This window comes from Schistocerca cancellata, chromosome 8, assembly GCF_023864275.1.
Source record: "Schistocerca cancellata isolate TAMUIC-IGC-003103 chromosome 8, iqSchCanc2.1, whole genome shotgun sequence".
NCBI classification, from domain to species: Eukaryota; Metazoa; Arthropoda; class Insecta; order Orthoptera; family Acrididae; genus Schistocerca; species Schistocerca cancellata.
The window spans coordinates 513,728,847-513,756,801 of NC_064633.1; the positions used below are offsets into that span (position 1 = coordinate 513,728,847).

Here is a 27,955-nt window from a genome sequence, read left to right on the forward strand (position 1 = left end):
AGAAAATGCAACGTTTCGGCCACGGTTGCAGCGGCCAGTAGACCCAGAAGAAGGTCGCCACAGCCGTGGCCGAAACGTTGGATTTTCTGCAGCAGCAGTAGTTTTATACATTATGACCCGGTACCACACCCAAAAAACGTTTATGTCGAAGGTTGTACTTGTGTGTAAGGTAAGTCAAGAAATAAATATGAACAATAAGTAATGCATATTTAAGTAATATTCTTGTTTAATAGTTTACTGGAAACAGCTATTATTCTTATACTTGCATTTTGTATAAATATGCGAGATCTGGTTTCGGCGAAGTTATAAGAGTATACAACTTCAATATACTTAGGTAACATTAAGCGTCATTCAAAAATGAGTTATAAAACTGAATATCATTTTTCTATAAAAATATACTTCATCTTCATGACTAGAAATTCGTTTCTGAGCAGTTCGTATTTCTTGCTACTTGTGAATACGCAGAGATACACACACACACATGTACACACGCAAAAACAGGCAGAGCGTTCTTTTGAACGCTTAGAGTCTGTCATTATATCTCGTGATCACAAGAGATGAGTCCCACGTCTTCTTCTCTGGTACATTCATCAACACCTGAAAAGAGACAAAAGAACAATTACCTACGTTATTTAACCTATGTGTAAATGTTAAAAAGCAAATGTATGAGACTGAGGTGTCATTACTTCTGTTACTCATTATTAGCAACATTACTAGCGACACTGATACGTTAAATTTCAGAGTGTATATTCTAAATTTCTGTACACCATCCCTGGTCCTAGCATTTTTACCTTCACCAGTTTATATTACGTTGAGTGTGACACTCCTATACTCATTGTCAACAACTTGAAGCGATCGACTAACGTGAACGTTACAAGCAGTCATACGAACTCTGACAGAGCGTTCTTGTGCCAGGATGCATAACTAAAACTCATCAGTGTTGGGGATTTTAAAATTTAGTCCATATGTCGCCCCTTCCGAACATCATCATTCTGTGGCATTTAAGACGATGCGTTATGTATCTCTTGGAATTTAGGTTGCCATCTTTCTATATTGTACGAAGAGCATTTGCTAGCTCACATTCATCTCTGCGACACGAGGAAGCCTGATTTCGATCAGTCTCGTTACACAGCTCTCTAACTATAATGACAGTGAAACGGAACTTTACAGAAAAGGGCAAAATACTAAACGTCTTTTCCCAAAACTTTTTAACAGAGGAAGATTACACTGTAGTGTCTCTTTCGAATCGTCACACGGACGAAAAAATGGCTGTTATCGAAGTAATTTACATGGTATGGTAAAACAACTGAAATCGGTCAACAGAGGAAAGAAAACTGGAGCTGATAAGATACCAATACGATTCTACATGCACAATGCGAAATTACTTGCTCCTCTTCTAACAGTAGTGTGTGGTAGGCATTTGGAGGAGCAAACTGTTACTGATAGTTGGAAAAAAAAAGGATACAGGTCAATCCCATTTTCAAGAATGTTCGTCGAACAGACGCACAAACCTATAGGCGTATATCTATGACGTCCGTCAGCTGTAGAATTTTGGGACATGTTTTATGCTCGCTTGTTATGGTACTTCCGGAGGCCGGAAATCTCCTCTGCAGGAACCAACATGGGTTCCGGAAATAACGATCGAGTAAAACCCAGCTCACACTGTTTGACCACGAGACCTAGAAGGCAGTAGATACAGGTTCCAAGGCAGATGTATTGCTTGACTTCCGGAAGGCATTCGATACCAGTTCTGCACTGCCGCCTACTAAAAAAAAAAAAAAAGGGAGCGTACGAAATATCAGATCAACTATCTGACTCGACTGAAGAGTTACTCAAAAACTAAACAGTGCATATCACTCTGAACGGAGAGAAGTCTATATATGTAAAAGTATCTTCGGGAGTGCTTCAGGGCACTGTTACAGGATCATTACTTTCCGCAATATACAGGGTGTAAATATTAAGTTGACAAACCAGAATAACTCGAAAAATAAGCTTCAAACGAAAAAATGTGTAGAATACAAAGTTGATTATTTTCGAGGGGATATCTGCTGGTCCTAAAATTAGCCCGCCACCCCAGCCCCCTGGGCGGTGGGGCGGGAGGCAACTTTAAAATTTCAAATGGAAACCCCCATTTTTTGATGCAGAATCAGATTATACATAAAAGAACTACGTACATTATGTCTTAAACATTTCTTTTGATTGTTGGTAGTTGGCGCTGTAATTCAAGAATATCCATGTTCTCATTTTACGTGGAAAATGGTTACGGATAAATAAAAAATACACTACTGGACATTAAAATTGCTACACCACGATGATGACGTACAACAGACGCGAAATTTAATCGACAGGACGAACATGCTGTGATATGCAAATGATTAGCTTTTCAGAGCATTCACACAAGGTTCACGCTGGTGGCGACACTTACAACGTGCTGACATGAGGAAAGTTTCCAACAGATTTCTCATACACAAACAACAGTTGACCGGCGTTGCCTGGTGAAACGTTGTTGTGATGCCTCGTGTAAGGAGGAGAAATGCGTACCATCACGTTTCCGACTTTGATAAAGGTCGGATTGTAACGTACCGCGATTGCGGTTTATCGTATCGCGACATTGCTACTCGCGTTGGTCGAGATCCAATGACTGTTAGCAAAATATGGAATCGGTGGGTTCGGGAGGGTAATACGGAACGCCGTGCTGGATCCCAACTGCCTCGTATCACTAGCAGTCTAGATGACAGGCATCTTATCCGCATGCCTCTAACGGATCGTGCAGCCACGTCTCGATCCCTGAATCAACAGATGGGGACGTTTGCAAGACAACAACCATCCGCACGAACAGTTCGACGACGTTTGCAGCAGGATGGACTATCAGCTCGGAGAACATGGCTGTGGTTATCCTTGCCGCTGCATCACAGACAGGAGCGCCTGCGATGGTGTAGTCAACGACGAACCTGGGTGCACGAATGGCAAAAAGTCATTTTTTCGGATGAATCCAAGTTCTGTTTACAGCATCATGATTGTCGCATCCGTGTTTGGCGACATGGCGGTGAACGCACATTGGAAGCGTGTATTCGTCATCGCCATCCTGGTGTATCAGCCGGGGTGATGGTATGGGGTGCCATTGGTTACACGTCTCGGTCACCTCTTGTTCGCATTGTCGGCACTTTGAACATTGGACGTTACATTTCAGATGTGTTACGACTCATGGCTCTACCCTTCATTCGATCCCTGCGAAACCCTACATTTCAGCGGGATAATGCACGACCGCATGTTGTAGTTCATGCACGGGCCTTTCTGGATACAGAAATTGTTCGACTGCTGCCCTGGCCATCACATTCTCCAGATCTCTCATCAACTCAAAACGTCTGGGTAATGGTTGCCGAGCAACTGGATCGTCACAATACGCCAGTCACTACTCTTGATGAACTGTGGTATCGTGTTGAAGCTGTATGGGCAGCTGTACCTGTACACGCCATCCAAGCTCTGTTTGACTCAATGCCCAGGCGTATCAAGGCCGTTATTACGGCCAGAGGTGGTTGTTGAGGGTACTGATTTCTCAGGATCTAAGCAGCCAATTAGCGTGAAAATGTAATCACATGTCAGTTCTAGTATAATATAATTGTCCAATGAATACCTGTTTATCATCTGCATTTCTTCTTGGTGTAGCATTTTTAATGACCAGTAGTGTACTAATTTACTTCATAAATTTTGATTCGCTAAAGCTAAAACTCTCCCTCTCTCCCCATAGAGTGAGGTTTGAGACAGAGGAATTAGAGTTTAACAAATGTTGACCACGAAACAAACAAGTAGATCCGAATTTTTATTGACTGCACCACTGTAGGAACTGGAGAAAAATCAAAGTAGCGTCTACCATTACGGTATAATACTTTGTTTGTGCGGCAACAAACTTTATGTGTACGAAAAGAGAATGTTACAACAGAGCTGCTCCTCCACGTTTTTCGCTTAAAAATGAATCTAAATGACATAGGTCCAGAAATGTTGCGAACATTATTGAGTTACGTAATTATCATTTGTTCATTTGTTCTACAACAGTTTCTGGATTTGTCCTATGTTCGTAGCAGTCTTACTTTACACATTTTTACTTTATTTGGATGGTAATGACATCCACAACATCATCTCAAATGTGAAGGTTGTCGTGAATTCTGTAAGTATACTGCGTGGAATGGCTAACGAAGTAGTCATGACCTACGTCTCTTTGTGTTTAGACCTTCCCACGAATGTACTCTCACCAGGATGAGACGTTTATGCTAGCAGTTTTGCTGTAGTTGGTAATGTCTTGCTATCAACGGTGCACTTCGAGATACATTACTGTCGCGTTGGGTACCCAAATCTAACATCAAATTGACACGTACTTCACGCGTGCATAAAATTGATCTCTAACACTTGTATAATGGGGATACGGTAAGCATAATGGCCAGTGCGGGCGTAACAGGTTTTTGACTTTGTTAGTCTGCACGGCACTGAAATCGTACGGCAACTGCATACAGATGTCACTCGAAACCCTCTCAGTGACGTATTGTCAGCTGAAGGAGCCAGTAAGCCGCTTTGTCTCACACTCTCGATTTTCATGGTTTTGAGCGCTTCTGATATAAGATAAATTCTCACTTCGAGCAGTTATTACAAATTTACTTACAAAAAAAAAAAAATGGAAATTAGCGTGTTGCATCGTTGACAGGGAGGTCCCTAGTCGGAGAAGTTCGCCCGCCAAGTGCAAGTTTTATTTCATTCGACGCCACATTGGGAGACTTGCGCGCCGGTGATGAGGATGAAATGATGATGAGGACAACACAACACTCAGTCCCCGAGCAGAGAAAATCTCCAACCCGGCGTGGAATCGAACCCGGGTCCGCTTGCATGAGTGGCGAGCACGATATCACACAGCTAGGCAGGCGGGCAGGTTTCCCTAACATATTTTTGTTGATTAAAAGGTCACTTAGCGACAGATTTCCATGTCGATGAATGCTTCATTAGAGGTCGTAGTCAATTAATAACTGTTGCGGAATGACGTCTGTGTGGGTACAGGGAGCACCCAGTGACCAACATAACCGTCGCTATACCCAAGCTGTCCTCCCTTGGCTGAAACTTTTTTCCTCCCCTTCTTACTGTATGAACGTACAGTGAATTTAATAATAACAAACAATGAATCATAAAAACAGTGATAATAGTAATGATAATTATAATAATGAGCCTGTGACACGTATTAAATAACAAAAGTAATTTATTTTTTGACTACAGCTATAGTATATACATATAAATTCCAACGAGGCAGGCAATAATGAGGTTCAAGTGACATGAAGAGAACAATTAAGGTAATTAATGATGGCATTTGTTTCAAAACTGCTGCAACCAACTACTGAATTTGAAGAAATGCGTTGAAGAAGAGAGTTCTGGAGAGAAATCTACCTCCTACTAACAACAGGAATGTTTTAGGAGGGTTTCAGTCCGTTTTAACCTCAAAACAAGAAAATTTACAGTCGTCTCCTGGTCTTGGAGACATTTTTCGACATGACAGTTACCGATCTGCAACGCTCAACATTGCACATGGCAGGGAGGAATAATCTTCCTCCTAATTTCAGACGAAGGCCCAAATGGCTGGACGGGAATGGATTGCTGGTTTCCAAGAAAATGGTTTTCTACACATTGAATTTGAGGCCACGTGCCCCTGATGTGCCATGTCGGCCTGTACTAATGTTGAGGCCAAAAGTGACTTTTTATACGAAAACTGTGCCCTAGATGTTTTGCATCACTTCACCTTTTCGCAGTGGTAGTAATGAGTTTTTCCTGAAAAAATGACAGTTATATTATAATAGAATTTTTTACTCTCAACATACAATTTGTATGGTAAATTTAGTTTTTCTCAGTATACATTTTCACAGGTAAAATTGATTTTCTCAATATATTTATTCGCTATGCAGTCATTATGTCCTACTCCTTCGGACGCAATGGCCACTTGGGTATCTTTCGAATGATTGATTATTTTATGTGCTTTCCTCTGGCCACTGAAAATGTGAAAAAATTACACATATCTGATTATAGTTACACTGTGATTTTCAAGTTTCTTGGTCGTTTATAACATAGCTACAAAAATTATAATCTTAAGGGCTCCGTTATCTGTATTTTACGGTCCATCTTATCTCTGGTGTCAAATACCAAAGACTGTATTGCTGTCCGGTATAGATATGATGCAGAGGATCTCAAAGTGGTATTTACAGCTTAAGAGTCTCTCTCCCCTGACATCTATCTGCTCTTACAGAGCCTATTCGATTGCTGGCTCCAGAAACAGTTGAATGGTGCCTGCAGTCGAACTTCCCATTACGACAGCCCCTCAGTGTTGCAGTCAAAAACTCGTCTTATGGTATGCGATAGGATTTAAAGTTCTTGCAAATCCTCCTGATCTGGTCCCATGTGGACTTGCCTTTGTAAGACTATGATATGACAATTTTCCGTAGTGTTCTAAATGGGTGAACAGCTAATTGATGGAACAGAAATCACAAGAAGGGTGTGAAGTTGGTGTTCTCACACAAAGATAGCCGAACGCGATTTGAAAGTAACAACAGTCGATATTTGCTGTTTTGTACAGTGTTGGACATTCCTGCTCGCAGCAGGCAAACCCATATTAACAAATCGGATGGTGCGCTGGTGGACCTCGAACGCCATTGTCACTGCAGACTTTGTATCTGCTTCTGTTTTGTATGTGTAGCACGGCAGCTGCTGTATATAGTGAAAATGAAAAGCCGTGGCTAAATCACACCTACATTGTGTTGTAATTCATTACTTTCTCAAGACTAGTGGTGCTCTCAGGCCATTCTCAGGTGCCGCGTGGATATTACGCAACGTCACTTGGCTATGATGTTTGAATATGTTACCCCTCTTTTGTTAATAAATTGCTATGTATACATCAGTCACAAGATGAAAGGGTGCCTTTTCTAATGTTGATCAGAAAGTCACTAAGATCAGCGCCTGTCAAGTGGCAAACAATTTCACATTTCCCACTCGTAAACAGCTTCAGAGGCTTCCAGAATGAGATTTTCACTCTGCAGCGGAGTGTTCGCTGATATGAAACTTCCTGGCAGATTAAAACTGTGTGCCGGACCGAGACTCGAACTAGGGACCTTTGCCTTTTGCGGACAAGCGCTCTACCAACTTAGCTACCCAAGCATGACTCACGCCCCGTCCTCACAGCTTTACTTCTGCCAGTACCTCGTCTCCTACCTTCCAAACTTTACAGAAGCTCTCCTGCGAACCTTGCAGAACTAGCACCCCTGAAAGAAAGGATATTGCGGAGACATGGCTTAGCCACAGCTTGGGGATGTTTCCAGAATGAGATTTTCACTTGGAAAGTAGGAGCGAGGTACTGGCAGAAGTAAATCTGTGAGGAGGGGGGGGGGGGTGAGTCGTGCTTGGGTAGCTCAGTTTGCCGGCACGGTAGCTCAGCGTGTTGGGTCAGAGGGCTACGTGCCTTCTGTAATAAAAAAACTGAGTTAATCGATCATCAACGAACCTAAACGGATGTCTTACGACGTCCGCCCCGAGCAGATTCAACGAACAAATGCGAACAAAATGAGATTAAAAAAAAAAAAGTTGGTAGAGCGCTTGCCCGCGAAAGGCAAAGGTCCCGAGTTCGAGTCTCGGTCCGGCACACAGTTTTAATCTGCCAGGAAGTTTCAGCTTCAGAGGCATTTAAAATAGCTACTGTATTTTCTTGTGACTGATATCATATTGTTAATTTTTATATGATTTATGCTAATTTTGCGTGTACCTACTTCAGCTGTTTTTTTTATCATTCTGGCTTAGTTGGTTACCTATTGACTATGCAGATGACTCCTGTGCGATCTATAATTCTTGTTTATTTTTAACTTTGGTTTGTTAAAATCCATGTACACAGGAAGAAATTGATTAAGGCAGAAATTAGTCCTGAATAGATAACACAGTACGGTACAATATTTTTATATTTTCCACTCTAGTATTTCCCTCGGCCCTTTCTCAAGTATTCATTTTGGCAGTAGACAAAGAGGCTAAAACAGCTTGTTTCGTTAATTGAGACATCGTAGTCAGCATCAAAATTCTTCATACCAACGTGAGGCACCCTCAATGGCACGGAGACCTCAGGGACTTTTTCTAAGGGAAAAATTTTTTCTCAAATAATCAAGATATTTTGCAGATGAAGTATTTATCTACGCGTGGGACATTTAATGTGACTATTGACGGAAGACAAAAGAAGAAATAGTCAAACGAATGTTTTTCTAATGGTGAAGAAATGAATTGAGTACACTGACAACCATGTTTTCCAGCATTTTCGTATTGGAATTTGACTAACCTGCTGCATGTGTTCCGGCGTGAAACATAAGGAATTAATGTTTTGTCTCCTCCAGCTTTTATTGGGGATGTGGCCTCCTCCGTAGCGTCATAATTCCCGCAAATTACCTGTAAAAAGAAGAATTATCATGACATAGGGTGCCTTACTGGAGAGAGAGGGCGGGCGTAAAGCATACAACGTAGGCGCTTTGTGAGATCTCACCTGCCAAGCCCCGGGTCTCGATCCCCGGACCTGGCCAGTGGACGGAAGCTCGTCCCTCCCTGCGGGTCAGCACGGCAGGCCTCGTCACATATCCGAATCTGAAACATTTGAACGTTTAGAGAGTCAGAAGAACCAGCAGACTGGTCAGATCAACAGTATTGTCTTCACAGGTTGCCAGACTGCGAGAATACAAGGATGATATTTTTCTGAGTGTACAAAAGTACTAACGTACAGTCTCGTGGAAATGCGATATAATAGAAGAGCAACTGCAAAGATAATGCAAGACTAAAACACCAGTGGAAAACAGCTAGATTGTATTTCATGGTCTGAATGCCAAAGGATAATGCTGTAAAATACTGTGCATTGGAATTGTGTGTATCAGGAGCGGAATTTTCTGACGCACGCGAGTAACTTTTTAACATTTACGGCTGCCGAGTTATGGTATTTATTTTGTTTTTCTTTGCATGGAACTATATCATTTACTCTGTGGCAATGGGAAGAGCCTTCTAAGAGGATCCCATCGACATTTGCAACTTAATCACGTAATAACAAGGTAACAGAGCCACAAATCACCGCCCCGCCGTCAGGTAAAAGGAATTCATTAAAGGCTGCCTTATTGTACTAAATCTAGAAAGGCAGCAAAATCAGATACAGTTAGTGTATTTATTATTATAAGCGTCTTATAAAGTACCTCAGCTGTGGACCCTGACCATTGATACATACTCTTAAAGGAATTTCCCAGTGACAGTACTACATGTTGAATTTCATCTAGACTTACCGCAGCAGAGATCCATGTCACACAGCTTTTGACACCGTTAGTGCTGGCCGGGGTGGCCAAGCGGTTCTAGGTGCTACGGTCGCAGGTTCGAATCCTGCTTCGGGTATGGATATGTGTGATGTGCTTAGGTTAGTTCGGTTTAAGTAGTTCTAAGTTCTAGGGGACTGATGACCACAGAAGTTAAGTCCCATGGTGCTCAGAGCCATTTGAACCCCGTTAGAAGTCGACAGTGTTTCCTTATGGACGCCTTGTTTTACCTTTGATAAAAGTACGCAAGTGTTAAGCCTGGTAATCGCGCAGCTGGTAATCTGCCAGATTAAAGCGGTGCGCTCTACTAGGACTCGAACCTCACTCGTATACATGACCCATGACCCGCACTCACAGCTTTACTTCCGCCAATTCCTTACCTCCTATCTTCCAAACTTCACAGCCCACAGAGGCCACAGAGCAAGTTCTTTGATTTTCCACTTGACGTAACCAGTGTGTATTTTGAACTGACCCATAGTCATACTGCGAAGAATGACCTGTCCATGATTTGAAAACTATGCTTTATCCATAAACCATATCTCTCATTGAAGCGCAGCATCAGTTTGAAGTTTTCGTAGACACCATTCAGAAAGTCGTGATGCATGACTTTTTGAGGGGGGAGACAGCGGTCATAATGTAATTTATTAAATAAAGAATTCTTAATTTAAAAATATTTTAATGCCTAGACGGCAATTTTCATTATAAAATTAAAGCACGATGACTAATTTCGGTTGTTTTGCTACAACCATCTTCAAATCTGTATACGAATGGAGGAAAAGTAGCCTAAGAAAATTTTGTACAATAATGTAGGAAACAAAACTATTTATAACAGCCGAACAAACTATATGACAGCCAACTCCAAATGTAAAATTGAACAAGTAACAAATTCACTTAACAGAGCTGTGTAAGTAATATGTTACTGCTTTTAAGATGACACACCAAACAAATAGTACAAAATCGGTTATGTGCTTTGAAATCATAAACCTGCTGAAAGAATTTGAAACCAAAAGTCTCAAAAAGCTTATATCTAAATCCACATAAATTTTACAATTATAAAATTAACAGTAGAGTGAAGTTAGAGGACAACTCGGGGACGCTGCGTTATGTTACTACCTTGCAACATGCCGTATGTAACATATACTTGTAACCAAATACAAAAATCTAGAAGTTTTGTACCAAATCCTAATGATTTTAAAACTATAAAAATAACAAGAGAATGAAGTTAAAATTACAGCAAAATGGTATCGTTTCACAGTTCGTAGGATTTTTGTTTTGCATGCGGCTCGTTGCCAGTTAATTATATAACATAGCTTCCCTACCTTGTAATTTTAACTTCAGTCTCAATTTTCATGATTTTAACATTTGCTTGGATTGAGATATAAACTTATTAAGATTTATCGTCTTAAATTCTTTCAGCCGCTTTGCTACTTGGCTCGCTCACTATGTAGTTTTTAACTACCTACTCTCATAGTCTTGTTAGCCCGTAACGCGAATGAATGTCATTGCATGACTACAGCCAATGATGATGTTTTTCAATGTTTTTTACTGTTCCTTTCCTTACGATTTGATTGCTATGCCATCCTAAAACCGGTAAGATATTGCTTAAACAACACTGTTAAGGGGATTTGTTACATGTTCACTTTTACTTGCATTTCGTTCAGCTTTTTCTAAGGTAACTTTTGTTCCATTTCTTTACAGATCTGAAGATGGCTGTAGGACGCAACCGAAACTAATCATCGTGCTATAATTGTATAACGAAAATCGCGGTCTAGATATTAAAAGTTTTTACATTAAAATTTTTTATTCTGTTAGTCATTGAGAAACCTGTAACCGATTGCCATGATGCTGACGATGTAGCGAAATGCAAACAGAATGAAACGCGTTGGAATGTTGTACTCACAGAACACTCATACGGTTGATCCCACTCGCACATCAAGCTGCATCGCAGAGACATGTGTGTGTGTTTGTAATCGTTGTTAGTTGCATTCAACAGTTACTGTTTTTCTTGTGATACTCTGTTTTTCACATATCCAGTTTATTGAAATACTTTTACAACATTTGCAGAGACTGAGTGCGGGAACTTGCCACCATTAGGTTACATTTCATCACTTACCTGCACCGCTACTCCAACAATATGTTGAAATTCGCGATAAAGGAAATGTACGCCCACTTTTACTGCTGTCGTATTCATTGTGCAAGTCGTAATAGCCTGATAACTACAGCAGCAGAATACAGACCGATGGGCCTTAGAAGCACCTGAGTTACGTGTTTTCTTAAATTTTTGTGCAGTAGAATTAACGTTCATGGGACCTCTCCTCTTTAGAGCTAGACAGTGGTTTGTTGCTCTGTTATTTTGTTACTATTTTACCAAGTTCCTAACATGTTACGTCACTGACACTGTCTTCCAAGTTGCTTTCCAATGTCACAGAATGGAGTATACAGTTCCAGTAAAAATAAATAAATAAATAATTAAATGACGGTCAGTGCCATACTTCGCAGTTATAAGCGTTAACTGTCACTTGCAAACATAAAAAATTCGGTTCATCGTCCACTATAGCTTTTTGAAAAAGTCACTTCCATGTATTTACTCTTTTTGGATGTAATTTCGATCAGTGATCTTAGCTGTTTCACCGTGTATGTAAATGTAAATGTAATGAGCCCCGTCGATGTTCTACTTCCATGTCCTACCTATTATTATTATTATTATTATTATTATTGTTGTTGTTGTTGCCGTCTCCAGTCAGAAGTCTGTTTTGATTCATCTCTCTACGCTAATCCAACCTGTGTAAATCTCTACATCTCCAAATAAGTATTGCAACGTACATACATTTAAAGCTGTTTATTGTATTCATGCCTAGTTTGCCTCTATTATTTTTACCTCCCACACTCCCCTCCAGTACTAAAGTGCTGGCCGCATCGTGTCTCAGAATGTGTCGAGTTGAGCTACAGGTTTCTTTTCACGCCAGTTCTGTTCAGGTACGCGAGCTTCCCATCTAATCTTCGGCATTCTCTTGTAGCACCACATGTCAAGATCTTCTGTCTCTTCTAGTCTCGGCCGCTTATCGTTACACTGTTGTACTACACCGCACACCAGGCAAACGCCTTCAATAAAGACTTCCTGATACTTCAGTTTATATTACATGTTAGAAAAGTCATCTTTTACAAAATCGCTTTCCTTGCCATTTGCGTTCTACATTTTATACACTCTCTACTTCGGACTCGTAAGTTATATTACTACCAAAACAGGAAAACTCGTCTGCGACTTTCAACGCCTCATTTCGTTATCTAATTGCCTCAAAATTGACTGATTTAATTGGAATCGTTTCTTTCATGAAGAAAGAAGCAAACTTGGGTTGCAGTGTTAAATTTTTGTTATTTGCAAATGAAGTGTTTTACTTTTACTTAGGCAAATTTGGACTGGCTGATGTTTGGTAACGATCGGAAATGGGATACCGGGCGTAAAATTTCCAGGTGGTAAATGCCCCTTGCCAAAGCCTTAAAACCACTTCGCGGTGTCATTACGGTATGTGGTGCAGTCCAATGCAAACCAAAGAGGATCAGGTCTACAGAGAATCTTGAGTATGATGTGTGCAGCCAGAATAGCACTACCCCTTCGGAATGTTTATGATGTAAAGACTCAGTGTAGGACTGATTCCGTTTGGTTTGCACTGGACTGAACCACATTCCGTAATAAGGCCACGGCACAGTCTTTTTAAAGCTTTGACAAGAGGCTTTTACATGCTTGGATATATTATGTGGGGTATCCCATGTACCGATCGCTATCAGATGTCAGCTAATCTGAAGATGCTTGAATAAAAATGAAACGCATCATTGTAAAAACATGAAAATTGTAACACTCCAATCGACACTTCTTATTTCTTCGTATCATAAATATTTACATCTACATCCATACTTCGCTAGCCACCTGACGGTGCGTGGCGGAGGATACTTTGAGCACCTCTATCGGTTCTCCCTTCTGTTCCAGGCTCGTATTGTTCGTGGAATGAAAAATTGTCGGTATGCCTCTGTGTGGGCTCTAATCTCTCTGATTTTATCCTCATAATCTCTTCGCGAGATATACGTAGGAGGGAGCAATATACTGCTTGACTTCTCGGTGAAGGTATGTTCTCGAAAATTCAACAAAAGCCCGTACCGAGCTACTGAGCGTCTCTCCTGCAGAGTCTTCCACTGTAGTTTATCTATCATCTCCGTAACGCTCTCGCGATTACTAAATGATCCTGTAACGAAGCGCGCTGCTCTCCGTTGGATCTTCTCTATCTCTTCTATCAACCCTATCTGGTACGGATCCCACACTGGTGAGCAATATTCAAGCAGTGGGTGAACAAGTGTACTGTAACCTACTTCCTTTGTTTTCGGATTGCATTTCCTAAGGATTTTTCCAATGAATCTCAGTCTGGAATCTGCTTTACCAACGATCAACTTCATATGTTCATTCCATTTTAAATCACTCCTAATGCCTATTCCCAAATAATTTATGGAATTAACTGCTTCCAGTTGCTGATCTGCTATATTTTAGCCAAATGATAAAGGATCTTTCTTTCTATGTATTCGCAGCACATTACACTCGTCTACATTGAGATTCAATTGCCATTCCATTCACCGTGCGTCAATTCGCTGCAGATTCTCCTGCATTTCAGTACAATTTTCCATTGTTACAACCTTTTGATATACTACAGAATCATCCGAAAAAAGCCTCAGTGAACTTCCGATGTCATCCACAAGGTCATTTATGTATATTGTGAATAGCAACGGTCCTACGACACTCCCCTGCGGCACACCTGAAATCACTCTTACTTCGGAAGACTTCTCTCCATTGAGAATGACATTGTGCGTTCTGTGATCTACGAACTCGTCAATACAAACACACAATTGGTCTGATAGTCCATATGCTCTTACTTTGTTCATTAAACGACTGTGGGGAACTGTGTCGAACGCCTTGAGGAAATCAAGAAACACGGCATCTACCTGGGAACGCTTGTCTATGGCATCGGTTGCTGCACCGCCCTGGAATGAACTGTAAAAAGTTTTAGATTCCTTTACTCTTGTTTTGCTTTTGTGGACATCTTATAGCCTTGTTTCAAGACACTGTTCATTCCGTTCAATTCTTTTATGTCTCTGGCAGAATTACAATGTTATCGGCAAACTTGAAAGTTTTTATTTCTTCTTCCTGAACATTAATTCCCTCTCCAGATTTTTCTTTGGTTTCCTTTACTGCATGCTCAATGTAAAGATTGAATAACATCGGAAATAGGTCACAGCACTGTCTCACTCTCTCTTTAACTCAGCTCGACTCAACTGAAAAGTGTGAAAATATGGGTTCACAACACTTACGTTTCGCATTATGGCCTCGGTAGGTCGAAAGATGCTTCGTTGTTGGTCTCGGAGGCCTGCCCATTCACGCGAGCCCTGAGTAGGTTCGTCAGGTCCGGGAACACGAGCGGTGGTAGCAGCAGGGGCGCCTGCTGCTGCTGCGACTGCTCTCGCTGGTTGCCGTGGTAGTGCTGCTCCTGCATCTGCTGCTGCTGCTGCTGCAGCTGCTCGGCCACGGCCCTCGTCTTGAGGACGGCCTCCAGGGTCTGCGACTCGGCGTACAGTCTGGCGATGAGCTGGCTGTGGAAGGCGGCCGCTGGCAGCAGCGCCTCCTGCGGCTCCGACGGCGACGGCGATGGCGACGTCGACGACGAAGACGTCGACAACAGCTTGCGGTGCAGGTTGGCGTTGGCGCTGTGCCGGTCGCGGCTCCGCTTCGACGGGAACGCAGCGTTGCACCCGTCTACAGTACACCTGTGGAGCAGCTTCAGGTGCACATTCTGGTAGTGCGTCTTTACGCCGAAGTGGTTCTGGAAGACTTTGCCGCAAGCCGTACAACGACGCGGGTTCTCTTTGTCGAGGGGAACGTCGCCAGCGGTGAAGGCCCCGCTGGGATCGACGAAGAAGCAGTGGTTGTCGTCACTGTGGTACTCGTTGGAGGACGATGCGGGCGACCGCTCCGGACTGGAGCTATCTCGGTAGGTGTGTTGCGCGACTGGACCATTTGAAAGACTTTCGAGCTGTTTCAGGGCGTCACACGACTGGACAGGGCTGTTCGACGGTCGTGGGCTTCCCAGTCCAGTCTCCCTCATTCTCGTATCGTCATCTGCCGATCCGTTGCAGTCATCAGTGGAGCGCTGCTCGGGAGCAAACGAAACTTCTTGTCCTTCACGGTCAGATACACATGCTTCTTCCCCCACTTCTGTTTCTTGCTTATTACTGCTTTGTACTTGGTCGTTACCCTGCACAAAATTTTCCGTCGTGCTTTCGAGTTTCATGGGTTCATCTTTTGCATCTTTTCTCACGACCAATGGTAGCGCTTCGGCGACATCCATCCTCTCCGTCTCGTCGGGTTTTCCGGGATTCGAGTCCGGCTGCGCCGTTTCCCGATCTTCTCTTCCCTCGGCGTGTATCGGCTCCGTTTCCATGTCGGCAGCCGCCTCTGGGGTTGACGACGCTACAGGGTATGGCCACTTCCTCTCGCCGACACTGCTCGCCGGAGAGCACTCTCCAGGGTGAATGGCAGACGGGTGGCGGCCGTCGTCCTCCTGCCTGGAGCGAGCGTTCGCGGACGACGAGCCGCTGTCGGAGTCGGAGAGGTCCAGGACCCGCCCGTCGCTGACGTCACCGCCGCGATCGCCGTCCCTCGCCGCTTCCAGCAGCTCTCCGTCCACGGAGATGTTGATGTCGTCGTCGTCGTCACCCTCGTTGTCGTCATCGTCGCTTTCCTGGTGGTTACTGCTCAGTGAGAGCGGCAGGTCTTCAGAGGACAGCGTGTTGTTGTTGGTGAGGTCACTGTGTCTCATTTCGTCGAACCTATGGAACAGGGAAACAGAAAACCCATTTAGAAATACAATAAATAGAATTTTTTGTAATAAGTTGGATATTTTCACTGAAGTGTATCATGCTCAATATTTGATCTTCCTGCGCAGTACTCCCGCATCAGGTAAGACATTAGAGTATCACATGTTTCGCCTGCAGTCTCAAAATAACAACTGAAAAATAATGAAAACTGCTCATCGCGGATGTTGGTGTCCTATATGACAGCAAGAATTATGTCCATCCTCTGCTATTGTAAGTACCTACAGATTACTAAATGTAAAGACGAATAAAAGATAGTTTTGGGAAAGAGAATGGAACACCAACCACTCTTCTTATCAAGTAATACTGTCTGCAATTTGAACACTACAGTTTAGTATTTCATTACAGTTTATATAAATCTAATTCACTCCAGTCCTCATTCTGGTCTATACTAAGTTTGGGATACACAGCCATGTAGATGTGTTTCGACCCGACAATTTCTCTGCTCTGCGCCTTTATCCACAAAACCGTGCCGTAACTGCGATCTGAGAGACTACTCGTTCACAGCTTCTTAGATGCGTGACATTTATTTTTTGTGCTATACAATACAAAATTATTTGCAGTGACACTGACGACTGAAGGTGACATAAATGTCAGTTTTGTGCTGTGCAACAGAAGAGTTACAAAATTCGATCGCGCTGTGAGAAGAGACCAATAAGATAACGACTCCAGCCACAATTCTCAAATATACAAAAATAATTAAGGTATTTTACATTTACTGCACCTCAAAGTGCATAAAAATCCACTGACATGTTTCATTGTTACCTTAGGCAAAATATAACGCACTTCAAAACGAGTATTCACTTATGTGGTCACTAAGTCTTGATGACTAATGAAGCTCTCTGTTCGAGACCAGTAACAGTGTGAATAACTTTGACTAATTGTTGTACACACTGTTGAGTCGTTATATTTCTAGAAAGAATGCAGTTCCTTTCCCCATTTCCGTATTGGTCGAACCACATTACTTGCAATTTTTTGTAGCGTTGTAGACTGTCTTCACCAGTATCTTTTTTTTATTTTCGTAATTTACATTAACACTTCCATATAAGAGAGTTTAAGAATAGTAACTAAAACATGTAAAATTTCACTGAAATGAAGTCATGCGATGTTGTTGCATGTATGTATGCAAAAGGAGTTACGATATGCATATTGTAGAAGTTGGATTTTGAGAAGAGGGTGATATGGCTGAGTGTAAGAGATCTTTGATTTACTAGGCGGAGAGGAAATTATAGACTGGAGAGACATTTGTACGAATTTTCAATTAATAACGCGAAAGTAGCTCCAAATTACCTTGAAACTGCCTGCAGAGCGTATGCTGGTGTAGAGAATGTGGTTTGTTGGAAGAGGTGCAGTACTGGTCCATGTTAAGCTAGGAGTGGGGACAAGGGGTGATTTTGTTGTTCAAGAGTTCAAGATGAAAAGTACTTCTAGAGACACTCAAGGAATTGCACCGGGTGTGGTAACTAAGCTCCAAAAGGGTGAGTGAGGGACAGAGAAAGTAATCACGAGGACTACGAGGAGGAGACTGTGATGTTAAAGAACTACCAGATAATGATAAAACTTGTGGTATGCAGAAATATAAGCAACATTTGTAAAGCTCATAAGACATCAGTTAAGACTTTTGTAAGAATGAATCGTGAGGAAGAATGTAATCCCCAAGTAAGTTCTATTAGTAGTTTTATTCAACTGAGGGCTACAAGTTATATAGGCGGTACGTGGGGTTTTGAAGTTAGTTCATATCTTAGCTGTAGTCCCAGATATTTTACCGTATTAACAAGATTAATACGATCACTCTATAAGGTAAAGTGGTAGTTGTAGAGGTGGAATAATGCTGAATTTTGTATGGATTGGGTGTCACTTGTTAGCTATCAGAGAACACATGAAACCGAAAAGATTGTGAAAATTAGATGGTTAGATGGCAAGAAGGAAGTCTGTGTAGTAAAAATGTTAGAGTGGAGAGAATGTTAGAGGTTAATTGGGACTGTCAACTAAGTAATGGATGTACGGTAGAAGCTGAAATAAAACGCGCATTGCTGCCAACTGATGGAAAATATGAGATTGGCTGTGGCTGATAGTAACTTATTCAGGTCGGTGAAACTGAAGGAATCGCCAATACAAGTGATTCAAAGTGAGTAGTAAGTCTGGAGCTCAAATTGATGACTGTCATAACTAAATCAGCAAAATAAGTAATCTTCGTCTGAACCAAATTGAATTCGTATTAGGAAAATATCTACGCACACACACACACACACACACACGCACGCACACACACACACACACACACACACACACACACACAAATGTTGAGGCAATTAATGGTTAAGTAAGTTTTTATACTTGTGAGTTACACGAAAGGAATTATAGTACTGTATGTCAATTCCCCTTGCTTCCCAGCCGATGACGGTTGAAGTGATCGCTGTATCAAGCAGAAATGAACAGATACCAGTATTTGAATGCTAGCCTCTATTTTGACCGGAAGCGAGGTTGAAAACTTTCTGCACGTCTGTCAGGGGTCCTGAAGACAGCGTAGTAAATCGCCGAAACTGGTAGCCAAATAAAATAACAGTTTGGAAGTTAGACGGCTGAAAGGTGTTTGATTTGACATCCTGGACCAATAGAAAAGTGGAAAGACAGATAAATCCAACCGAGAGGACGTAACAGGCAAGTGACCAATGCATGCAGAAAGAAGATGAACAAGTGTAACCGTACGCTCCTGTGGCCATTGTCACAGTCAATAAAACTCTTCTTGGTCTCTGGGTCTGTGTGAAATTTCCGATGTTTCAGCCACTATTGCAGGTGTCCTTCTTACGGCTTTCTTTGCTCTCTCCGTCTCTCTTTTCTTAATGAGCAATGTTTGGTTCTTATAAACTGATATAACGGCGAGTGTAACAGCCGACCGTTTCCCATTTCTCTATTTCCACCAGTGGTGCTAGTATATGAGAACCAAACTTCTCCCATTAAGCAGTAGGTCACTTGGGATAGTGACCGAAACGTCTGAAGTTTTACACATTCACAATTCGGTCACAGACCCAGAAGAATTTTACCGAAGAAGATGAACAAGATTAGACAAACGAGTAGCCAAAAGCCGCTGGAACAGTGGTCCCACTTAAAGATGTATCGTGATTGACGCCTGAATGTTGCAGCCAGAGACTGGATATAGCTGAGTGTACACAAGACATATGAGTCGTTCGTTAAGCCGTCGGCACACGGACCGTGCATCCGAACGTTGAGCGTTGAGCGTGCCGAGTTTCTGACGTCATAGTGAGGAATAGCACGTTCGGGAGTCTTTCCGAACGTGCAGAGCAATATGTGGCATGTCAGATACTCTTAGCGTGCAACTGAACGTTGACCAATGAGATGGGACAACACCACCTACGTCACACGCACGCCGTCTCCCTTCAGTACAGAGTTGTGAGGCGCCATATTGGCATCCGTTTCAAGCCTATATGTATATATGCCGTTTCTGAGCACCAGCAAATTAAGAATAACTGGAAAACCCGTTGCTAACTGTATGATTCGTTCCAGTAAAATAATGGGAAACATCATATTCGTAGCAAAAGAATTATTGTAACTTGCACATTATGAGAGTAGGCTATTTTAAGGCAGCGACACACTGAAGATCCTCCCAAAACGCATTGTTCTTGGTACAATTTGTTGTAATGTAATTTCAATTAGTAACATATCTACGATTAAGGTTTTCAGCAAGGGGTAACATAATATGATTAGCTACAGGCAACGTGTTGTTGATTTAGCGTAATAAGTAGCGTCACTCTCCTGTCTTAAGTTGTGTGATGGGACAGTGGTTCTCGTCTTGACAGTCCGAATTTTTTTTTCTCAACATTATTATGTTCTGATACTTTATTATTAGTTTAATTTAATTTGATGTTATGTAAATATAAGTTCACCTTTATTTTGAGGGGTCACTTTGTTCGATATGCTTAATCTACAGGACAGCTTGCTCTACTTGTATAAAGATACTCGTAATTTGCTCCTTTCTCTTTTACGCTTCGTAATTTACATGTTGCAAAGATTCTGCTACTGGGTAGGAAGAGTGATCAAGCAAGACTGGCTTTGGGGTTTTACTAAAATGTGGGAATGATGAAATAATGTTTATCTTACGCGGAGAAGTATTCCAAATTTGTACCGCACTGTTTGTAATGGAACTATTATAAGCCTGTGTCTTTATTGATTGGACATGGTACTTTCCTTTCCGTGGCCGATGGAGGAAATGTGCGCTTTAATAGAGCTAACATGGGAATTTTTCGCGTGTCCTTTGAGTAAACAGTGTGATTTACGAACTAGGAACATCCCTCAACTGCCGCTGGAGTGCGTTGCGATCGCGTATACCACGCTGGGGCCCACGTACCGTATGCACAAGTCGCATCGTTCCTGAGCGTTCAGCAGCACGTTGAACTTGGCACGCTCAACGTTAACGTCCGACAGCACGGTCCGTGTGACGACTTCTTTACAGTACTGCGTGTGGTGACCGTGCCACCAATCGGAGAGTTAACTGACTTTGGACGTGGTATGATAAATGATGCGAGATGCACGGGTCATAGCGTTTCGGGGATCACGCAAGAAATGGGGTTTTCGAGATCACCAGTGTTCCATTGTCGCAATGCAATGTCTCCACATGTGTGAATCGTCCGATCACAGGACGACCAGAAAGGTCTGACTCGAGGACGTCTTGTCGTTTCCGTAGAGCCGTACAGAGTGATCACTGCCAGTAGAAATGCAGGGCTCCAGTAGGCTATTTCATAGCAGCTAACAACCGTGTCACGGTGCCTTCCAATGACTTTTGACCACTCAGTGTAATAGAACGTGAAGGTGTAACGAAAAGAACGGTACCTGCTTGCGTTGAGATCGAATCCCGGGTTGGTGTGCGGGAAGGCAGCAAGCAGAGGGAAGGGCAGCCCCGGGGGACCGACCAGCGTGGGTGGGGTCCTGGCCAGCGCGGAGCGGCCGTCGTGCGGCGACATCTTGCGGCGGTAGTGCGGCGAGTGCAGCTTGGGGTTGGGGTTGGCGCTGTGCCGGTTGCGCGACCTGCGCGAGCTGAACATCATGTTGCAGCCGTCCACGGTGCACTTGTGCATCTCGCGCAGGTGGACGGCCGAGAAGTGGATCTTGAGTGCGCCCTTGTCGCAGAAGGTCTTGAGGCAGACGTTGCACTGGACGCGCTTCTTGCCGGTGGCCGGGTTGACGAGCTGCGTGACGAGACTCAGCGGCCCCGCGGCCGCCGACCAAGGTCGCTTAGCGGCGCTCAGCGTCGCGGCGGTGACTGCCGGGGGAGGCGGCTTGTGGCAGCGGTCGGGCAGCGCCACGTCGCGGCTGAGGTTGAGCGCGCTCTGCGAATTCTCGTCGGCGCCGAATCTCCTGTCCTGGTCGCCGGTGTCCAGAAGCTTCACAGACGGCCGCACCTGGGCCACCTGTTGCAAGAGCAGTGAGGACGAGTGCTCCTGCTTCTGGTGGCTACCCGGGGACAGGACGTCCACAGCACTGTTCATCTTGGGCAGGCACAGGTTCGCGAGGCTGAAGTTGATGAAGCCAGAACTAGGCGCCGTCGTAGGAGGAAAGTGGGAGGGCAGGCCGCCCAGGAGGCGGAAGTCGATGGGCCTGATCGCCTGAGTCTGGCGCGTAGCCGCCACAGTACAAGGCGGAGGAGGCGGCAGCGGCAGCGGGGGCGGCAGCCGGAAGGCGGCTGGTGGCGTCTTCAGCACCGACGGGGGAGGCGGGGGCGGAGGCGGAGGAGGCGACCTGCGCTGACCGTCGCTCTGCTGGCGGTACGACATCGCGACTGCGCTGTTTTTATTGTGGTTGTTGTTGCTGTTGTTATTGTTGTTGTTGTTATTGTTGCATTGCTGCAGCAGTTCCAGCGCGACCGCTCGCGTCTCTCCGAATCGAAGGAATTGCTGGAGCACCAGAGGTTCCTCTTCGGCACTGCATATTGTCCACGATTCCGAGGAACTGCTGAGCATTTCCTGCAGAAAGACCAGAGTAAGCAAATTAATTATCATTAAAGGACACTTGATTCTGTCAGACAGCAATGGACTTGGAAGTGCACCGAATGGACAGAGGCTTGAAAGAACGGTATAAGATGAACATTAATAAAATCAAAATAAGGGAAATGGAATGTTGAGGGGATTAGATTAGAAAATGAGACATTAAATCTAGTAGATAAGTTCCGCTATGTGGGTAGTAAAATAACTGATCATGGCCGAAGTAGGGAGGGTACAAAATGTAGACTGCGAATAGCCACAAAAGCGCTTCAGAAGAACAGAAATTTGTTAATGTCGGGTATGAATCTGTTAGATATTTGTCTCGAGTGTAGCATTCTACGGAAGTGAAACGTGGATGATAAGAAGTTCAGACAAGAACGGAAACGAAATGTTTGAAATTTGAAACTTCCTGACAGCGTAAAACTGTGTGCCGGACAGAGACTCTAAATCGAGACCTTTGTTTTTCGCGGGCAAGTGCTCTACCAACTGAGCAACCCAAGCACGACTCACGACCCGTCCTCACAGCGTCATATCAGCACACACTCCGCTGCAGAGTGAAAATCTCATTCTGGAAACATCCCCTAGGCTGTGGCTAAGCCATGTCTCCGCAATATCCTTTCTTCCAGGAGTGCTGGTTCTGCAAGGTTCGCAGAAGAGTTTCTGGAAAGTTTTGGAAGGTAGAAGACGAGGTACTGGCAGAATTGAAGCTGTCAGGACGGTTGGTGAGTCGTGCTTGGTTAGCTCAGTTGGTAGAGCACTTGCCCGCGAAAGGCAAAGGTCCCGAGTTTGAGTCTCTGTCCGCCACACAGTTTTAATCTGTCACGAAGTTTCATACCAGCGCACACTCCGCTGCAGAGTGAAAATCTCATTCAGTTTTAAATTTGTTGCTACAGAAGGAGGCTGAGCTTTAGATATCGTGCTATGCAACAAATGAGGAGGTGCAGAACAGAATTGGGGAGGGAAGTATTTTGTGGCGTAACTTGACTAAAAGAAGAAATCGGTCTATACGGCAAATTCTTAGACATCTGAGAATCAACAGCTTGGTATTCGAAGGAATTGGTGTGTGTGTGTGTGTGTGTGTGTGTGTGTGTGTGTGTGTGTGTGTGTGTGGAGGGAGGCAAGGGGATAAAAATTGCAGTGGAAGACCAAGAGAGTCAAATGGATGAGGGCTGCAGTAGTTTGAGATGAAGAGGCTAATGCAGCTCAGAGTAGAGCGGAGAGTTTCGGCAAACCAATCTTCGAACTGAAGACCATAACAACAAACAACAGAGTTGAAGGCCGCTTGAGGATTTATGGCGCAGGCATTTATTTTGAGCATCCGTGGGTAAGGAATAGAGCACAACAGTGTGCTCTCATTCACACAAGGTTATATAGAGGCCTTGCTACAAGATGTGGCGATTTTATGGATTTAATTGTTAACATTCTCTTAATATACGAGTAACTAAATATTAATTTACATCCAAGTTTATGATAATTCTGGATTACTGATTACGGCTTTTTCACTAATTAGTATATTGGCAATACATCGCTAAATACTAGCTTATTAGCTAAAAGGAGCTATTCCAGGAATAGAAAATGTAAGCTAACTGACGAGACGGGCAGGGTTAACGTATCACAACTACGGGAGAACACTGCGCGCCAAACTTTTCACTTCCCCGGTTCACTCCTCTTAATCTGATGTACACGGCTAGAATGTGCTATAGTATCGTGTTTACTGCTAACGTTAATAACTGAGCCCAGCAATTATCCTTAAACTATGATACCGTAGTACAAATTGAGCAAACAACGAACACAAGGACAACTTTGCTTGATTAGAAACATACGATAAGTGACAGTAGTTGTTCGAGAATGTTAGCATATTTGATATCAGCCGGTCTGAGTGGCTGAGCGGTTATTGGCGCTGCAGTCTGAAACCGCGCGACCGCTAAGGTCACAGGTTCGAATCCTGCCTCGGGCATGAGTGTGTGTGATGTCCTTATGTTAGTTAGGTTTTAGTTGTTCTAAGTTCTAGAGGACTGATGACCTCAGAAGTTAGGTCCCATAGTGCTCAGAGCCATTTGAACAATTTTTTTGATATCATTGCTCGGTTTGCGAGACGGGGCCTTTAGTTAACACGAAATAGTATTACAACTAGCTTAGGGTACGTTCGGTTGGATCCCAGATCTAGCAAATACAACTTTGATATAAAGTAAGGAACGAAGGTAATTTGACAAGAGATCACATACAATCCGTGTACACATCTTGTTGCCAACAAACTGTGTCCAGCAAAACCCTAGTCGGAGAGTTCAGCGTAAGCAGCTGTTTGGTCGTTTGCAAATGCCCCACGTACTAAGACCTGTTGAGTTTTTTCCATGCCAGCAGCTTGCCCTGTAGTTCATGCCACAGTCCTTTCTGAATATGGCCGAGACCAAATCAGGAAAACTGCTCGAGGCCATGGCCACATCAGCGTTCAATTTCACTGTCGTTACGATGACCATTAGGATCCTAACGCTCGCTCTGCATACGCCAGGTCCACTTGACAGCAACCTGCGTACAGCGTGATCCAGCGTCACTCATCACCACAAAGGGACCTTCTTACAAGCCTCCAAAATCAGTAACAGCATTATTTGCATCACTAAGCGACTCTACCACGCATTCTTGTGTTCAGTTCCACCTAGGCAGCAGCATCACTATATCAGCTAAGTCTTCTGCCTATGGACGAATAGTTGTCATAAACCCCATGGTGGAAGCTGCAGCTGAAGCCCCTCTACATGGTTTATGATATTTTATTTGTAAAGCCGCTTCAGTGGTTAACAGTCCGTATCAGTTAATTTCCTACGATCCCTTTTTTACCGTCAACTCATAGCACCGCCAAAACTGCACCGAGGCAAGTGTAGCTCACCAAAAATTCCTCCGAAATCTCTCTGTCAGCACAATCATGCCCAGATCACACTCGCTCAGATCTGTCTGTTCACTTATTCGATCGCAAAAAAACTTCTGTGCAGTAGATGTATAGTTGTGTTAGAGTCCGAAACCATGTTCTTTCGATTACCATGCGCATTCCCCTTAAAGATGAAACTGGAAGGTCCGCAATTGCTGTTTATCGTATGATACGTGATTTTTAAGGATGAGTGGCTCTCTCATGAACGTTCTACCTCCTTTAAGGAAAGTACGTAAAAGCTAGTCACAACTCTGTGGAGTTGCCAGAAAAAGGGGTATAATTATCTACAGGCTGTGTCAAAGAGTCATTACAATGCTAGTGAATCGCTGTACAATTTCTTACTCAGCGAAGTATCCGTAATGTCTCAAACAGTGTTCTATGCTTCATTTGGGTGACCATTATATACACACGTTCTGAAAGACGAGTATCCTTTCCAGTGCGAAAGGTACTAAAGTACATTCACTCTTGTACTACCGCGTTTGAAACGGGTGTCCGGGAAGTAAGGATGAATGTGAATTTTACGTCATTTTGTCGTATGACGGTTGGTAGCAGTGGTTTTTTCATGTTTGTTGTTTTTGATCCTTCCCATTAGTAGCCTGATAGCTTCTGTATTGTGAGCATTGTTCTTTGATGCTTATACCGTCATGGAGCAGATGACAACTGAGCAACGTGCCCAAGTGACAAAAAATTATTACAAGAGCAACGTCCCACAGCAACCGTTCGTGAACTGCGTATGACACTCGGACCTAATGCTGCTACAACCGAATCATCAGTTATCAAATTGGTCCGGAAGTTCGAGACCATGGGTTCTGTTTCAACAACGCTAAGAAAACGGGAAGATTGCGTTCTGTTCGAACACACGAAAACATTGCTATCGTGCGTGACAATGTGACCGTAAGCCCCAGAAAATCGGTTACCCGATGAGCTCAACAACTGAATTTAAGTTTGCCGCATGAAATCCTATCAAAAGCTCTGAAAATGCATGTGTACAAGATTCAACTTACACAACTGTTGAGGCCGGCAGATCTTGGAAAGAGACATCGATTTGCTCAATGGGTCTTGGCTCGACAAGGGGGGAACGAGAGCTTCACAAAATGTATAATTTTCTCACTTACACATCAGCGGGTACGTCAGTAAGAATAATTGCTGAATTTGGTGTAACAAAAACCACCGAGTGACTGTAGAAGATGAGATGTATCTACAATTCCAAACGTCTTTTTCCAAAGCAGTTAAAGGCGCTTCAATCCGGAACCGCGTGACCGCTACGGTCGCAGGTTCGAATCCTGCCTCTGGCATGGATGTGTGTGATGTCCTTAGGTTAGTAAGGTTTAATTAGTTCTAAGTTCTAGGCGACTGATGACCTCAGATGTTAAGTCGCATAGTGCTCAGAGGCATTTGAACCATTTTCCAAAGCTGTTTCACAGAGAAAGACTGCACTGCAGTTCCTTCTCTAGACAGTCTCACAGATGAGAAAATGGTAGATATCGAAATGGATGACAGAAGGATAGAAAAACAATTAAAATCGCTCAAAAGAGGAAAGGCCGCTGGACCTCATGGGATACCAGTTCGATTTTACACAGAGTACGCAAAGGAACTTGCCCCCTTTCTTGCAGCGGCGTACCGAAAGTCTCTAGAAGAGCATAGCGTTGCAAAGGATTGGAAAAGGGCACCGGTCATCCCCGTTTTCTAGAAGGGACGTCGAACAGATGTGCATAAGTATAGACCTATATCTCTAACGCCGATCAGTTGTAGAATTTTGGAACACTTATTATGTTCGAGTATGATGACTTTTCTGGAGGCTAGAAATCTACTTTGTAGGAATCAGCATGGGTTTCGAAAAAGACGATCGTGTGAAACCCACCTCGCGCTATTCGTCCACGAGACTCAGAGGGCCATAGACACGGGTTCCCAGGTAGATGCCGTGTTTCTTGACTTCCGCAAGGCGTTCGGTACAGTTCACCACAGTCGTTTAATGAACAAAGTAAGAGCATATGGACTATCAGACCAAGTATGTGATTGCATTGAAGAGTTCCTAGATAACAGAACGCAGCATGTCATTCTCAATGGAGAGAAGTCTTCCGAAGTAAGAGTTATTCCAGGTGTGCCGCAGGGGAGTGTCGCAGGACCGCTGCTATTCACAATATACATAAATGACCTTGTGGATAACATCGGAAGTTCACTGAGGCTTTTTGCGGATGATGCTGTGGTATATCGAGAGGTTGAAACAATAGAAAATTGTACTGAAATGCAGGAGCATCTGCAACAAACTGACACATGGTGCAGGGAATGGCAATTGAATCTCAATTTAGATAAGTGTAATGTGCTGCGAATACATAGAAAGAAGGATCCTTTATCATTTAGCTACAATATAGAAGGTCAGAAACTGGAAGCAGTTAATTCCATAAACTATCTGGGAGTACGCATTAGGAGTGATTTAAAATGGAATGATCATATAAAGTTGATCGTCGGTAAAGCAGATACCAGACTGATATTCATTGGAAGAATCCTAAGGAAATGCAATCCGAAAACAAAGGAAGTAGGTTACGGTACACTTGTTCGCCCACTGCATGAATATTGCTCACCAGTGTGGGATCCGTACCAGATAGGGTTGATAGAAGAGATGGAGAAGATCCAACGGCGAGCAGCGCGCTTCGTTACAGGACCATTTAGTAATCGCGAAGGCGTTACGGAGATGATAGTGTAAGGAGGCTGTTTAGGTTCTTATATTGGTAACGCCGCCGCCACGTAGCGCTCTCTGTATGAAAATCACTGGCTGTGCTGTG

General features: G+C 43.4%; 1 protein-coding gene across 1 annotated transcript in view; it reads right to left on the reverse strand.

Moving 5' to 3' along the window:
• Nucleotides 1-233: 233 nt before the first annotated feature.
• Nucleotides 234-27,955, reverse strand: part of LOC126095170 (uncharacterized) — a 336,664-nt gene continuing 308,942 nt past the window's right edge. Inside the window, exons 5-9 of the mRNA XM_049909898.1 lie at nt 21,105-22,234; nt 14,697-16,211; nt 8,540-8,637; nt 8,339-8,445; nt 234-597 (exon numbers count right to left, since the gene is read on the reverse strand). Coding sequence (XP_049765855.1) covers nt 14,705-16,211; nt 21,105-22,234 — 2,637 coding nt within the window. The 3' untranslated portion in view covers nt 234-597; nt 8,339-8,445; nt 8,540-8,637; nt 14,697-14,704. The remainder of the gene's footprint in view (nt 598-8,338; nt 8,446-8,539; nt 8,638-14,696; nt 16,212-21,104; nt 22,235-27,955) is intronic.